Source organism: Bos grunniens, chromosome 28 (assembly GCF_055505025.1).
Source record: "Bos grunniens cultivar Pamir isolate PY7600 chromosome 28, Bosgru_T2T1.0, whole genome shotgun sequence".
Taxonomy (NCBI): Eukaryota; Metazoa; Chordata; class Mammalia; order Artiodactyla; family Bovidae; genus Bos; species Bos grunniens.
In genome coordinates this window covers 21,245,411-21,259,118 of record NC_141192.1, presented here as the reverse complement: position 1 = coordinate 21,259,118, position 13,708 = coordinate 21,245,411, and the positions used below count along the sequence as shown (strand labels likewise).

Sequence of the window (13,708 nt, the reverse complement as noted above, 5' to 3'; positions counted from 1 at the left end):
GTTCAGTTGAGTCCGACTCTGCGACCACATGAATCGCAGCATGCCAGGCCTCCCTGTCCATCACCAACTCCCGGAGTTCACTCAGACTCACGTCCATCGAGTCAGTGATGCCGTCCAGCCATCTCATCCTCTGTCGTCCCCTTCTCCTCCTGCCCCCAATCCCTCCCAGCATCAGAGTCTTTTCCAATGAGTCAACTCTTCACATGAGGTGGCCAAAGTACTGGAGTTTCAGCTTTAGCATCATTCCTTCCAAAGAAATCCCAGGGCTGATCTCCTTCAGAATGGACTGGTTGGATCTCCTTGCAGTCCAAGGGACTCTCAAGAGTCTTCTCCAACACCACAGTTCAAAAGCATCAATTCTTCGGTGCTCAGCTTTCTTCACAGTCCAACTCTCACATCCATACATGACCACAGGAAAAACCATAGCCTTGACTAGACAGACCTTTGTTGGCAAAGTAATGTCTCTGCTTTTGAATACGCTATCCAGGTTGGTCATAACTTTCCTTCCAAGGAGTAAGCATCTTTTAATTTCATGGCTGCAGTCACCATCTGCAGTGATTTTGGAGCCCCAAAAATAAAGTCTGACACTGTTTCCACTGTTTTCCCATCTATTTCCCATGAAGTGATGGGACCAGATGCCATGATCTTCGTTTTCGGAGTGCTGAGCTTTTAAGCCAACTTTTTCACTCTCCTCTTTCACTTTCATCAAGAGGCTTTTTAGTTCCTCTTTACTTTCTGCCATAAGGGTGGTGTCATCTGCATATCTGAGGTTATTGATATTTCTCCCAGCAATCTTGATTCCAGCTTGTGCTTCCTCCAGCCCAGCGTTTCTCATGATGTACTCTGCATATAAGTTAAATAAGCATGGTGACGATATACAGCCTTGACGTACTCCTTTTCCTATTTGGAACTGGTCTGTTGTTCCATGTCCAGTTCTAACTGTTGCTTCCTGACCTGCATACAGATTTCTCAAGAAGCAGGTCAGGTGGTCTGGTATTCCCATCTCTTTCAGAATTTTCCACAGTTTATTGTGATCCATACAGGTGTGTAATGTGATAATTTGATATATGTGTATGTTTTGAAATGATTTTCACATTTTTATGTTGTTTTGGAATCAGTGAAATTTTCTTCCCTTTTAGTAGTTTGTAGCATTAGTCTCATTTATTACTGGCTAAAATTTTGCTCTTTGCTGTTTTAAAATTAATTATTAGTTAAAAGGTCTTAGATATCATTTAAATCTCTATGAGACAAGTATTGCTTGTCCCTGGTAAAAGTCCTTTGTTAACCATATTTAATCCAGTCTTTAGTCCCTCTGATTGCTCATCCCCAAGCTGATTTGTCTGAATCAATTTTGCAAGTAGAATACCCAGAGACCTTGTTGGAATTGCTTCATTATCAATGTCCAAATGTATAACATCTGCTGAGGTTTCTTCCTGCCTGGAGCCTTGTGTTCTCAAAACTCCCATTAGTTTCCATGGATGTCATCTCATTTGTTAGCAAGCATCAAACTGGTTTAGGAACAGACCACTAAGGGCTAGCTGGCAGCTTGCCAGAGAGGTAAATTTAGGGTCAAGTTGTGACTTTGTAATCCTTAAAAGAGAGGTGAGAAAAATTCAGCAGTAACAAAAAACCATCAGTGTTCATAGACTAGGAAATCATTTTCTGGTGCTCTTTTCATTTTCTTTTATTAAAAGCCTTATATTTGGTTGTCAGTCTTTACAACCATACTTAGTGGATGATATTAAACCTTAAGGATTTCCCGTTTCATCATGTAACACCAGTCTTTTGGAAACTGTAAAATTCAGAATCTTTTTTCTGATTTATGATTTTATTCTTGTGTTCCTTTTCCTTTATTTGATTTATATTCTATGTTTAAGATGTTTATGAGGTTTTGAAAAGTAATGGAGCTGTAGATTTGAATTTGCCTGTTTCTAATTGTTAAAGAAATACTTAAAAGGAAAGGGGAAAATGCAGTGCCTTCCTCTATATCATTAAATGACTTCTAAATTATTATTATTTTTTTTTGTAATGTCTACATTTCCTTGTAATGCCTTCATTTTCATCTATGACATTTTGTTTGCCCTATGAAGTATTTGAAACAATGATGGCAATGCCAGTGCTAATGTTTTATTTCAAATAACATGTGTCCAAGCAGACACTTAAGTATCTTTTCCTTTAATAGTAAATTTATTTGTTGTGGACTATAAGCCTCCTCCAACTTACCCAGATGGACAGAATTAACATTTGTCTCACACTCTTTCAAATCACTTTTGTTACATATAAGAGCATACATATGTATGTATGCATAGAGTATGTATACATAGAGTTTGTATGGACTAAGAGCCGCCTCCAACTCACCCAGATGGACATTATTAACATTTGTCTCATATTGTTTCAAATCACTTTTGTTACATATAAAAGCATATATACAGAGAGTGGTATCATACGCTATCATTTTGCCATATGCTTTTTAAATTTCACTTCTGAAATAATACATGCAGAGTTCATGTAAGACATTTGTGTAGTTCAGAATTAGTACAAGAACAGTCAATCACCAGTCAAGTGGTTAAGAAATAGGATATTGCCAATACTGCAACCATCTGTGCATATCATTCTAACATCTCATCATCTTCCCAACCCCCAAGAGGAAATTTCTTTCCTGCCCTTAGCATAATCATTTCTTTACTCGTCTATATAAAGTTTTGTCATTCCTGCATGCATCTTCAATACTATAGTTCTTAAGGGTAAATTTCTATAGTATAAATACATAGGAGGGAGATGAGCATGTAGTTGAAAGAAAATTTTTTCTCTTGAATAAAATTATTTTTTTCTCATTACAAGAATGTTTCCCCAGTCACTAATTCCATAGCAAATAATAAACATTTGGTTTATGTTCCTATAACTACACTAACATTAATTATGGTTTTATAAAAATTAGATTGTATTATATTACTTTTTTGAGGCTTCATTCTTGTAATATTAAATTTATGTACTTCTTGTTGGGTCAGAGTAAGTAGATTTCTATCATGATTTTAATAAATTGAGAAATATGGATTTAAGAGTACTATTTAAAGACACTACTCTTAAATCCTTTAAATAGTACTCTTAAATTTAAGAGTTTAAAGACATAAAGGGAATCAGTCATAAAATCAAAATAGTCTGTCTTTTAAATTAATAGAGTAAAAGAAAAGAAAAATGACCCATTTAACAAATATAGACCCAACCTAAAAGAAATCCCACAGACTGAATAAATAAAACAAAATATAAATGATCTATTGTTCACAAGACACCTAAAAGCAATGTGAGTTGAAATGCAAAAGATGGGCAAAAGATTTTCCAGAAAAGTGTAAACAAAAATAATGTACCTGAGGTGTAAATTAAAAATTTTTGATAGTTATTTTCCTCTAAATTTAAACTTAAACCAAGAGCAACAAATTTATCACCTCTAGATATTATCAATCCTTATTCTTTATAGTCTGACATTTTTAAGTGATTACATTATTTTCATTTTAAAAATTATTACTGAGATTTTTTTCCAGTCTTATTGAGGTATAATTGACAAATAAAGGGAATTTCCTGGCAGTCCAGTGGTTAGGACTCTGAGCTTTCACTGCTGAAGGCATAGATTCAATCCCTGGTCAGGAAACTAGTTGGATCCCACAGATTACCTAGTGTAGCTTTCTCCCTCCACCACCTCAAAAAAATTGACAAATAGATTTGCAACCTACTTAAAGTGTACAATGTGAAGAGTATTCCCTCCATTGAGTTAATTAGCATGGATTTATCTTTCCCTTTCTCATAGATTTACCTTTGTTTTTCATTTTTCTTTCTGAAAACATGTAAATCTTACTCTCTTGTTGTTGTTCTTTTAATTACTAAATCGTTCTGATTCTTTTGAGATTCCAGGGATCATAGCCCACCAGGCTCATCTGTCCATGGGATTTCCTAGGCAAGAATATTGGAGTGGGTTGCCATTTCCTTCTCAGAATCTTCCCAACCCAGAGATTGAACCCAAGTGTCCTGCGTTGGCAGGGAAATTCTTAACACTGAGCCACCTGGAAAGCCTTCCATTCTCTTAGCAAATTTCAGTTATACAGTACATTGTTGTCAACTATTGTTACTAAATTATACATTAGGACCTCAGACCTTATTCATTGTATAACTGAAAGCCTGTACCCTTTTACCAACCTCTCTCTGTTTCTCTCATGCCTCAGCTCCTACGAATCAATTTTTACTCTGTTTCTGTGTTTGATTTTTTTTTTAGATTCCATAAATATATATGATACCATGCAATATTTATCTTTCTCTGTGTAACATATTTCTCTTGGCATAATGCCCATTAGGTTCATCCATGTTGTTGCAAATGGTAGGATTTCCTTCCTTTTAAAGACTATACGTGGGGCCACCCAAGACGGACGGGTCATGGTGAACAGGTCTGACAGAATGTTGTCCACTGGAGAAGGGAATGGCAAACCACTTCAGTATTCTTGCCTTGAGAACCCCGTGAGCAGTATGACAAGGCAAAAAGATAGGACATTGAAAGATGAATTCCCCAGGTCGGTAGGTGCCCAAAACACTACTGGAGATCAGTGGAGAAATAACTCCAGAAAGAATGAAGTGATGAAGCCAAAGCAAAAACAACACCCATTTGTGGACGGGACTGGTGATAGAAGCAAGGTTTGATGCTGTAAAGAGCAATATTGCATAGGAACCTGGACTGTTAGGTCCATGAATCAAGGCAAATTGGAAGTGGTCAAACAGGACATGGCAAGAGTGAACGTCAACATTCTAGGAATCAGTGAACTCTGGTGTTGGAGAAGACTCTTGAGAGTCTGTTGGACTGCAAGGAGATCCAACCAGTCCATCCTAAAGGAAATCAGTCCTGAACTGATTTTGAACTGATTCAACTGATGTTGAAGCTGAAACTCCAGTACTTTGGCCCCCTAATGTGAAGAGCTGACTCATTTGAAAAAACCCTGATGCTGGGAAAGATTGAGGGCAGGAGGAGAAGGGGACGACAGAGGATGAGATGGTTAGATGGCATCACCGACTCGATGGACATGGGTTTGGGTAAACTCTGGGAGTTGGTGATGAACAGGGAGGCCTGGCAAGGTGTGGTTCATGGGGTTGCAAAGAGTCAGACATGACTGAGCGACTGAACTGAACTGAAAGACAATAAAATCCCATTCTGTATATATACCACATTTTTTGTACCCATTACTCATTAATCAATTGACAGACACTGAAGTTGTTTCCTTACCTTGACTATTTTGAATAGTGCCACTACTTTATTTGAGGTAGTATCTCATTGTGGTTTTGATTTGTGTTTTTTTAATAGTGAATAATGATTAGCTTCTTTTTATGTACCTGCTGGCCACCTGTTTGTCTTCTTGCAAAAAATATCCATTAAGTCCTTAATTTTTATTTACTTATTATTTTTGGAATGAAACAGTTTTTCTTTCTTTTTTTTATCTTCAAAAATTATTTGTTTTATTTTTCCATATACATATACTCTTGTCTTTTCTTTTTTTTTAATTTATTTATTTTAATTGGAGGTTAATTACTTTACAATATTGTATTGGTTTTGCCATACATCAGCATGAATCCCTATGGGTATACATGTGTTCCCCATCCTGAACCCCCCTCCCAACTCCCTCCCCATACCATCCCTCTGGGTCATCCCAGTGCACCAGCCCCAAGCATCCTGTATCATGCATCAAACCTGGACTGGCGATTCGTTTCATATATGCTATTATACATGTTTCAATGCCATTCTCCCAAATCAACACACCCTTTCCCTCTCCCCCAGAGTCCAAAAGACTGTTCTATACATCTGTGTCTCTTTTGCTGTCTTGCATACAGGATTATCATTACCATCTTTCTAAATTCCATAAAAATATGGAACCCTTCATGAATTTGCGTGTCATCCTTGCACAGGGGCCATGCTAATCTTCTCTGTATCATTCCAATTTTAGTATATGTGCTGCTGAAGCGAGCACTGAGACAGTTTTTCATAGAAAGTTTATTGATACTGAAGTTTCCTGGATGTGGTTTTCTGAATTTTTATTTCTATTTTTAATGTAATTAGAATTTTTACAACCTTTATTATAAAGGTAGCTGATGATTGGAATCTACACTTACATAGATACTTCTCCCTAACACTTTCCACATACACATACAGAGGACTGTATCATATGTAATTTTTCAGCTGCCCTTTTTAATACTATGTTTTGAAATTTTGTCATTGCAATACAGGCTACTTTAGTGAATACCTAGAATTCCATTGTACAGACATATTCTACGGTACTTTATTCACCCAGTCCTGTATCCTTTTGAAACATTTGTTGTTATGATGCAGCTCAAACAAGCTTTACATAAAAATTCTCCAAACTTTTTTTTTTTAATCTTTTTTTGGCCACACCACAGTGGGATCTTAATTCCCCACCTAAATTCGAGACCATGCACCAGGCAGTGGAACGCAGGATCTTAACTATTGGACCACTAGGAAAGTCTCACATAAATATTCTCATATTAGTAAAGAACTACTATTCAAACTGCTGCACGACTGTGCTCATTTCACGTGCCAGCAAGGTAAGGCTCAAAATCCTCCAAGCTAGGCTTCAACAGTATGTGAACCAAGAAATTCCAGATGTATAAGCTCAATTTAGAAAAGGCAGAGGAACCAGAGATCAAATTGCCAATATCTGTTGGATCATAGTAAAAGCGAGAGAATCCTAGAAAAACATCTACTTTTGCTTCCTTGACTATGCAAACACCTCTGACTGTGTGGATCACAACAAACTGTGGAAAATTCTTAAACAGTTGGGAATACCAGACCACCTTACTGCCTCCTGAGAAACCTGTATGCAGGTCAAGAAGCAACAGTTAGAACCAGACCTGGAACAATGGACTGGTTCCAAATCGGGAAAGGAGTACCTCAAGGCTGTATATTGTCACCCTGCTTATTTAACTTATATGCAGAGTACATCATGTGAAATGCTGGGCTGGATGAAGCAAAAGCTGGAATCAAGATTACTGGGAGAAATATTAATAACCTCAGATAAACTGATGACACCACTCTTATGGCAGAAAGCAAAGAACTAAAGAGCTTCTTGAAACTGAAAGAGGAGAGTGAAAAAGCTGGCTTAAAACTCAACATTCAAAAAACTAAGATTGTGGCATATGATCCCATCACTTCATGGCAAATAAAAGGGGAAAAAATGGAAACAGTGGCGGATTTATTTTTGGGGGCTCCAAAGTCACTGCAGATGGTGACTACAGCCATGAAATTAAAAGATGATTGCTACTTGGAAGAAAAGTTATGACCGGCCTAGACAGCATATTAAAAAGCAGAGACATTACTTTGCTGACAAAGTTCTGTATGGTCAAAGTTATTGTTTTTCCAGTAGTCATGTATAGATGTGAGAGTTGGACCGTAAAGAAGGCTGAGGACCAAAAATGGATGCTTTCAAACTGTGACGTTGGAGAAGATTCTTGAGAGTCCCTTGGGTTGCAAGGAGATCAAACGAGCCAATGCTAAAGGAAATCAACCCTGAATATTCTCTGGAAGGACTGTTGCTGAAGCTGAGGCTCCAATACTTTGGCCACCACCATTCAAAGAGCAGAGTCATTGGAAAAGACCCTGATTCTGGGAAAGATTGAAGGCAGGAGAAGGGGACAACAGAGGACGAGATGGTTGGATGGCATCACTGACTCAGTGGACATGGTTGAGCAAACTCCAGGAGATAATGAAGGACAGGGAAGCCTGCTTGCTACGGTCCATGGGGTCTCAAAAGAGTCAGACATGATGGAGTGACTGAACAACAAAACAAGTAAGTGCAATCAATTGATGTGTTAAATATGTGTGCAGAGATAGTAAAGAAGGGAGTGTTCGGTTTTATCTGAGTGCATTAGTCCCTCAGTCATGTCCAACTCTTTGCAATCCCATGGACTGTACCCTGCCAGGCTCCTCTGTCCATGGGATTCTCCAGGCAAGAATACTGGCGTGAACTGCCATTTCCTTCTCCAGGAGATCTTCCCAACCCAGGGGTTGAACCTGGATCTCCTGCATTGTAGACAGATTCTTTACCATCTGAGCCACCAGGGAAGCCCCTTTTATCTGAGTGAGGCAGCAGGATAAGAAATAATTGATTTGAAACAAAAAGAAATATTTGATCTGGGGTTTCCTTGGCAGTCCAGTGTTTAATCTGGGCTACCACTGATGTGGGAAAGTGGGAAAGTGTTTCATCTGGGAAAGTGTTTCATCCCTGTTTGAGAGATCAGATCCCTCGTGACTTGTGATGTGGACCAAAAAATAAAAAAATAAAAACACCACCACCAACAGCAAGAAGAAAATATATAAAAAGCTGGGGAATTAAGAAATACTTGATTCCACAGTGTCACATTTCCTCTAGTTCTTTATTAGAGGCAAATTGGAAGACCAAAAAGCTTTCTATGTTAAGTTCTACTTGATCATAGGCCTGCTTAAAATAGCCTAGAGGAAGCAAGGCTGGGGGGTAGGGCTGGGTAGGGGAGAATGGTTGGTTTAAGAGACATTCTGTAAAATATGGCCCAAAGCCAGGAACTTGGAGGCCTTGCTTGCTAGACTGAAAAATGTGAATTTTGCTCTGGGGAATCTTGATTCCCTCTTTCCTTTACCAGGCTGTTCTTTGAGTCTTTATGGGCTTTTTAGCTTTAGATCTAAGGGAACCAGGCAGGGGTTAGTTTAGAATGTGTGGTTTCTATAACCCCCTTGGGTGATGTTGTTGTTTAGCCAGGTGCAGTGTGGAATATAGCCTAAAGCAATTAGATTTGCATTTCAAATGAATTCCATAAATAACTGCATTGTCTAATAATTAGAAATTTGGGTAGGACAACTGAGAAACCAATTTTTATTTTATTTTAATTTTAAAATTTAAAATACAACTTTATTTTGGTACCACTGCATTTTCTTTCAATCATTGAATATTTAGCATTGAATTGCGGTTCATTAAGTATAAAATATACACTAAATTTCATAGGTTTTATGTAAAAATGTAAACTATCTGATAATTTTTACAATAATTCCATGCTGAAATAATATGCTTGCTATGGTGACTTAAACAGAAATATATTAAATTTTATTTTACCTGCTTCTTTTTACCTAAAGAAAATACCTCCTAAAAGCTTTGAAATGATTTCTGTAGCTCACATTGTACTTACATTGGACAGTGCTTCCTTAGAACAGCATGAAGGTTTCGGAGTGCTATATTCTGCAAGCCAATCTGAATTCTGAGATTAATCCACTCAGGGTAGCTTAGGTCCTGACAATGTTTGCTATCTAACACTCATTAAAATGTGAGCTCCATAAGAACTGGTCCCTTTTCTCTACTTTTGATGGATACATGCCTTGTTATTGGTCTCTATAGGCATTTTGAATGAATGTACGGAGGCAAAGAAGTAGGAATGGGGAACACAGGGATAAATGGAAGGGTCTACTGAACTGAACTGAACTGCTCAACTTAATGGCTTCTCAGAAGACTCATGGGTCATTAGGTGGATTTGGGGGTTAAAGCAAGCCCAAAGAATGAAGTAATTCATTAACTTTTAGACATGAAAGTTTTAACCACTCAGTCCTGTCTGACACTCTGCGACCCCATTGACTGTAGACCACCAAAGTTCCTATGTCCATGGAATTCTCCAAACAATAATATTGGAGTTGCCAGCCATACCCTTCTCCAGGGGATGTTCCTGACCAAGGGTTAGAATTTGGGTCTCCTGGATTGCAGGCAAATTCCTTACCATCTGAGCCATCAGGGAAGCCCTTTTAGACATGGTTCAGTTGTAACTGCCAGGTAAAGATGTCCAGTTAGCGGATAAATTTCACATTCAGGAGGAATATCTTTTCTTGATGTGAGAATCAACAGCAGGCAATCATAGACTGAAGGGCAAGTGTGCCAGTAAATGGGGTGAATGGAGAGGAGACAAAGGGAAATACTATCCTTTATATGTGGGGAAAGAAGCCAACCAGGGAGACTGAAATGATGGACTCAGAACTGAAAGGAGGATCTTAAGTGAGCAACTGGACTACAGTGGTGAATCTTGGATAGTTTCAGTCGGGTAGTGGGAGCAGAAGCCTAATTATAGTGGGTTGAAGGTACATGGTAGGTGATTGCAGTTTGGATGACATTCTTTGTGAACAGTGCAGTGAGGTAGGGTGGGAGCTAAATATTTCTGGAGGCTTTTGTTTTCTCAAGACAAAAGATTTCAGTGTGTCCTAGGCCGTGGGGAAGAAGGTAGCTGGGAGAGATTTACTGATCTTTGACTCCAGAATGCTCTCTGACTTTTTTGTTAGGAATGTATAAATACCTCTGTGCATACCATCACCAGCTAAGTGCTGAATAAATAGTCAGTATTCTTGGAGATTATGTTATTATTCTTAGAAAGTCTAAACTGAAATAGACATATTTTCTTCAAAGGGAAATGTTGGAGGAAGGGAGCAGAGACCCAAGGCATGTGGGCCATAAGCCTGGATGTGTGTCCATGGCTAGTCATATCTGACTCTGGGACCCCAAAGAGTGGCCCACCAGGCTCCTCTGTCCATGGCATTTTCCAGGCAAGAATACTGACCGGAGTGGTTTGCCAGTTCCTTCTTCAGGGGATCTTCCTGACCCAGGGATTGAACCCGTGTCTCCTGCATTGGCAGAAGGGTTCTTTACCACTGTGCCACCAGTGTGCACGCATGCATATGGGCAATGTGGAATGCATCAAAAACTAAAACTTTCTTGGTTCCTCATAGGATCATGAATTAGCTAGTTATCTGATGGCCTTCTGGAGGGAGTTAGGTGAGGCAAGGTCTTTGAATATTATCTTTGATCATGAGGGAACATTCCAGGTGGAGTGACTTGACAGGGGTTAAACCCTAGTGGAAAACAGGGTTACTAATCTCCAGAAATCTTGAGTAGAGTTTAAGTGCCATTAACAAACAAACCCAAAAAAGTGCATGTAAACTGCATTTGCAAAAACTGTGGTCAGATTAAATAATCTGCAATTTGTACGTTCTTCTTTTGTTTTTAAAATTAATATGGCAATTCATATTATGGTATTACTTAATACCAGGAAGTTTTCACTGTATCTTTTTCTCCTAATTATATGAAACTAACAAATTTGAAGAAAAAGTTATACTAGAAAGTAAAACATACCAGGGTTATTCTGAAGAGGATTTATAGGTCAAGGAATATTTGTGGGAGAAATAGACGGTGACCTCTGACTGCTTCCTTAAGAACTAGCCTCTAAATTGGGTCCCAGTTTCACTCCTTTCCTTAATAATTTGTGAGAACCCTGTGTGAAAAGTGAAAGTGTTAGTCTCTCAGTCATGTTTGACTCTTTGACTCCATGGACTGTAGCCCTCCAGCTCCTCTGTCCATGGAATTCTCCAAGCAAGAATACTGGAGTGGATTGCTATTCCCTTCTCCAAGGGATCTTCCTGGCCCAGGCACTGAATCCGGGTTTCCTGCAAAGCAGGCAGATTCTTTACTATCTGAGACACCAGGGAAGCCCTGTATGAAACCTATGTGCATATACTGAATTTGGAGATTAAGTTATGATATTTTATTTAAAGAGTAATGCTGTTCTGCTATAACTCACAGACGGATAAATAGATGTAGTATGTGCTGTGCTATACAGTAGTTATTTATCTTTTTAAAATTATTTTTTAAGTCCTGAGAAATTATTGTTTTTTAATTTAAGTATTAGTGTTTTGAACTGTAAAGTTGGAGAATACTTTTGAGAGTCCTTTGAGCTCCTAGGAGATCAAACCAGTCAATCATAAAGGAAATCAATAGTGAATATTCATTGGAAGTTCTGATGCTGAAACTGAAGCTTCAATACTTTGGCCACCTGATGCGAAGAGCTGACTCATTACAAAAGACCCTGATTCTGGGAAAGAGTGAAGGCAAGAGGAGAAGGGGACAACAGAGGATGAGATGGTTGGATGGCATCATTGACTCAATGAACATGAGTTTAAGCATGCTGCTGAATATGATGAAGGACAGGGAAGCCTGGTGTGCTGCAGTCCATGGGGTCGCAAAGAGTTGGACAGCAACAATACTAGTTGATTTACAATGTCATGTTAATTTCAGGTGCAATTCTTTTTTAGATTCTTTTCCCTTATAGGTTGTTATAAATTATTGAGTATAGTTCCGTGTGCAATACAGTAGGTCCTTGTTGGTTATCTATTTTATATATAGTCGTGTGTGTAAGTTGAGTTATCATAAGGAAATTGAGGTGCAAAAGGGATCTATAGAGCTTTATGCCATGTGGTTGGTAAGCAATAGAAAGGGGAGTTACCATTTTCATTCCGGGAAAGCTCACATTATTAAAAATATATGGAACAGTTAGGGTATGTAAAAAAGTGTTAAGAATAACACACTGAACATAGAGTTGGTTATTAATTTTAAGCTTGGATAGGGTTGTTCACAAAAAGTGTGAAGAACAAAAAGGCAGTGGATTTAGAATCTTCTAAGGAACAGGCTTGGGAGACACACCTACAGCCAAGGGACAGACATTCAAGGGACAGAGGGGCTCCAGGGGAGATCTAGATTTTAGTGTCATTAGAGAATGCCCTTGGGGATCTACAGAAGAGCAGAGTAGGTGTGTGATATTTAAGGAATGTTTGGATTTGGCAGTTCAGAAGTCATTCATAACCTTGAGGGGTAACCCCTGAAGATAATTGAATGAGGAGGGGATTTAGTGGGTTGATAGCTTGAGGCAGATTTGGAGTCTGAGTTTTTGGGTTTTTTTTTTTGTCTTTTGTTGTTTTTACGTGAATTAACACATTTATTATAGGCTAGCAACGTTATGAACGGTGGACCTTGAGTTACTTCAGTCAAACTATAGCATGATAGAAGTGGTGCTGTAGGTTTGGGAATTACCTGCCACCTTTTCAGGAACCACAGAACCAGATCCCCAAAGCTTGTCTCTTCATTTTGTTTTTGCAACCAGAGAAGCAAGTGTACTTGGTGGGCTGGCTGATTTCAATTTTCTTCATCATTTTTCTGAGGGAGGTACCATAATGGGCTCTTATTGACAGACAGTCCTGGCCTTAGTGCTTTTAGCCTTGCCACCAGAGAGGGGGTTCTTATCGTTCTTTCTTTTTTTTTTTAATGTCTTACATACTTTTTTTTTTTGCTATGCCTCGAGGCATGTGGGGACTTTGTTTCCTGACTAGGGAATTGAACTTGAGCTCTGTGGACCGCCAGGGAAGTTCTGGATTTTTATCTTTTTGACTAGGAATAAATTATACTGGCTCTTAGCTTCTGAGGAGGTGGTCTAAGACAAGGTCATCTACGGCTAGAGAGGTTTAGCTCTTAGGTTTATACTTTTGGAACTCATTTGCAATTAGCTTGGTTTTTGACTAAATAGAAGTTGTCCCTCCCTTTAGTTAAGTCTCCTCCTTTGCCCCACCCCCAAGTAAAGGATTTATTGTGGATTCTAAAACCCTGTGGCCAAATGAGGGTGGAGTTTTGGGGGTTAAGAATGAAAACTTTAGGAAAGCTTTTGGATCTGGCTTCTGGATCTGAAGGAGAAAATTGAGAAACATCTGTAGTTTCTTCCATGGCTCCCATTCGGCACAAGCTTGGAAAAACCATGAGGCCCTGTGGCACCAAGGTAGGACAGGTTGGGGTGTATAGTCATCCAGTCTCTATGCTCCCTCTCATCCGGCTGACCC

The 13,708-nt window shown here is 38.8% G+C and overlaps 1 protein-coding gene and 1 non-coding gene across 11 annotated transcripts in view; one reads left to right on the top strand and one right to left on the bottom strand.

Annotated features, from left to right (window-relative positions):
• Positions 1–13,708, top strand: part of TET1 (tet methylcytosine dioxygenase 1) — a 132,383-nt gene that overhangs the window by 63,794 nt on the left and 54,881 nt on the right. Inside the window, exon 1 of one of the 10 annotated variants that reach the window (XM_086382640.1) lies at positions 13,456–13,647. The exons of the other annotated variants lie outside the window; for them this stretch is intronic. Coding sequence (XP_086238766.1) covers positions 13,594–13,647 — 54 coding nt within the window. The 5' untranslated portion in view covers positions 13,456–13,593. Of the gene's footprint in view, positions 1–13,455; positions 13,648–13,708 lie in introns of those variants that run through there. 10 annotated transcript variants of the gene reach the window in all.
• On the bottom strand, positions 5,893–5,999 carry LOC147343006 (U6 spliceosomal RNA). Its single transcript, XR_015157271.1, has one exon. It is a non-coding gene; the product is annotated as a U6 spliceosomal RNA (small nuclear RNA).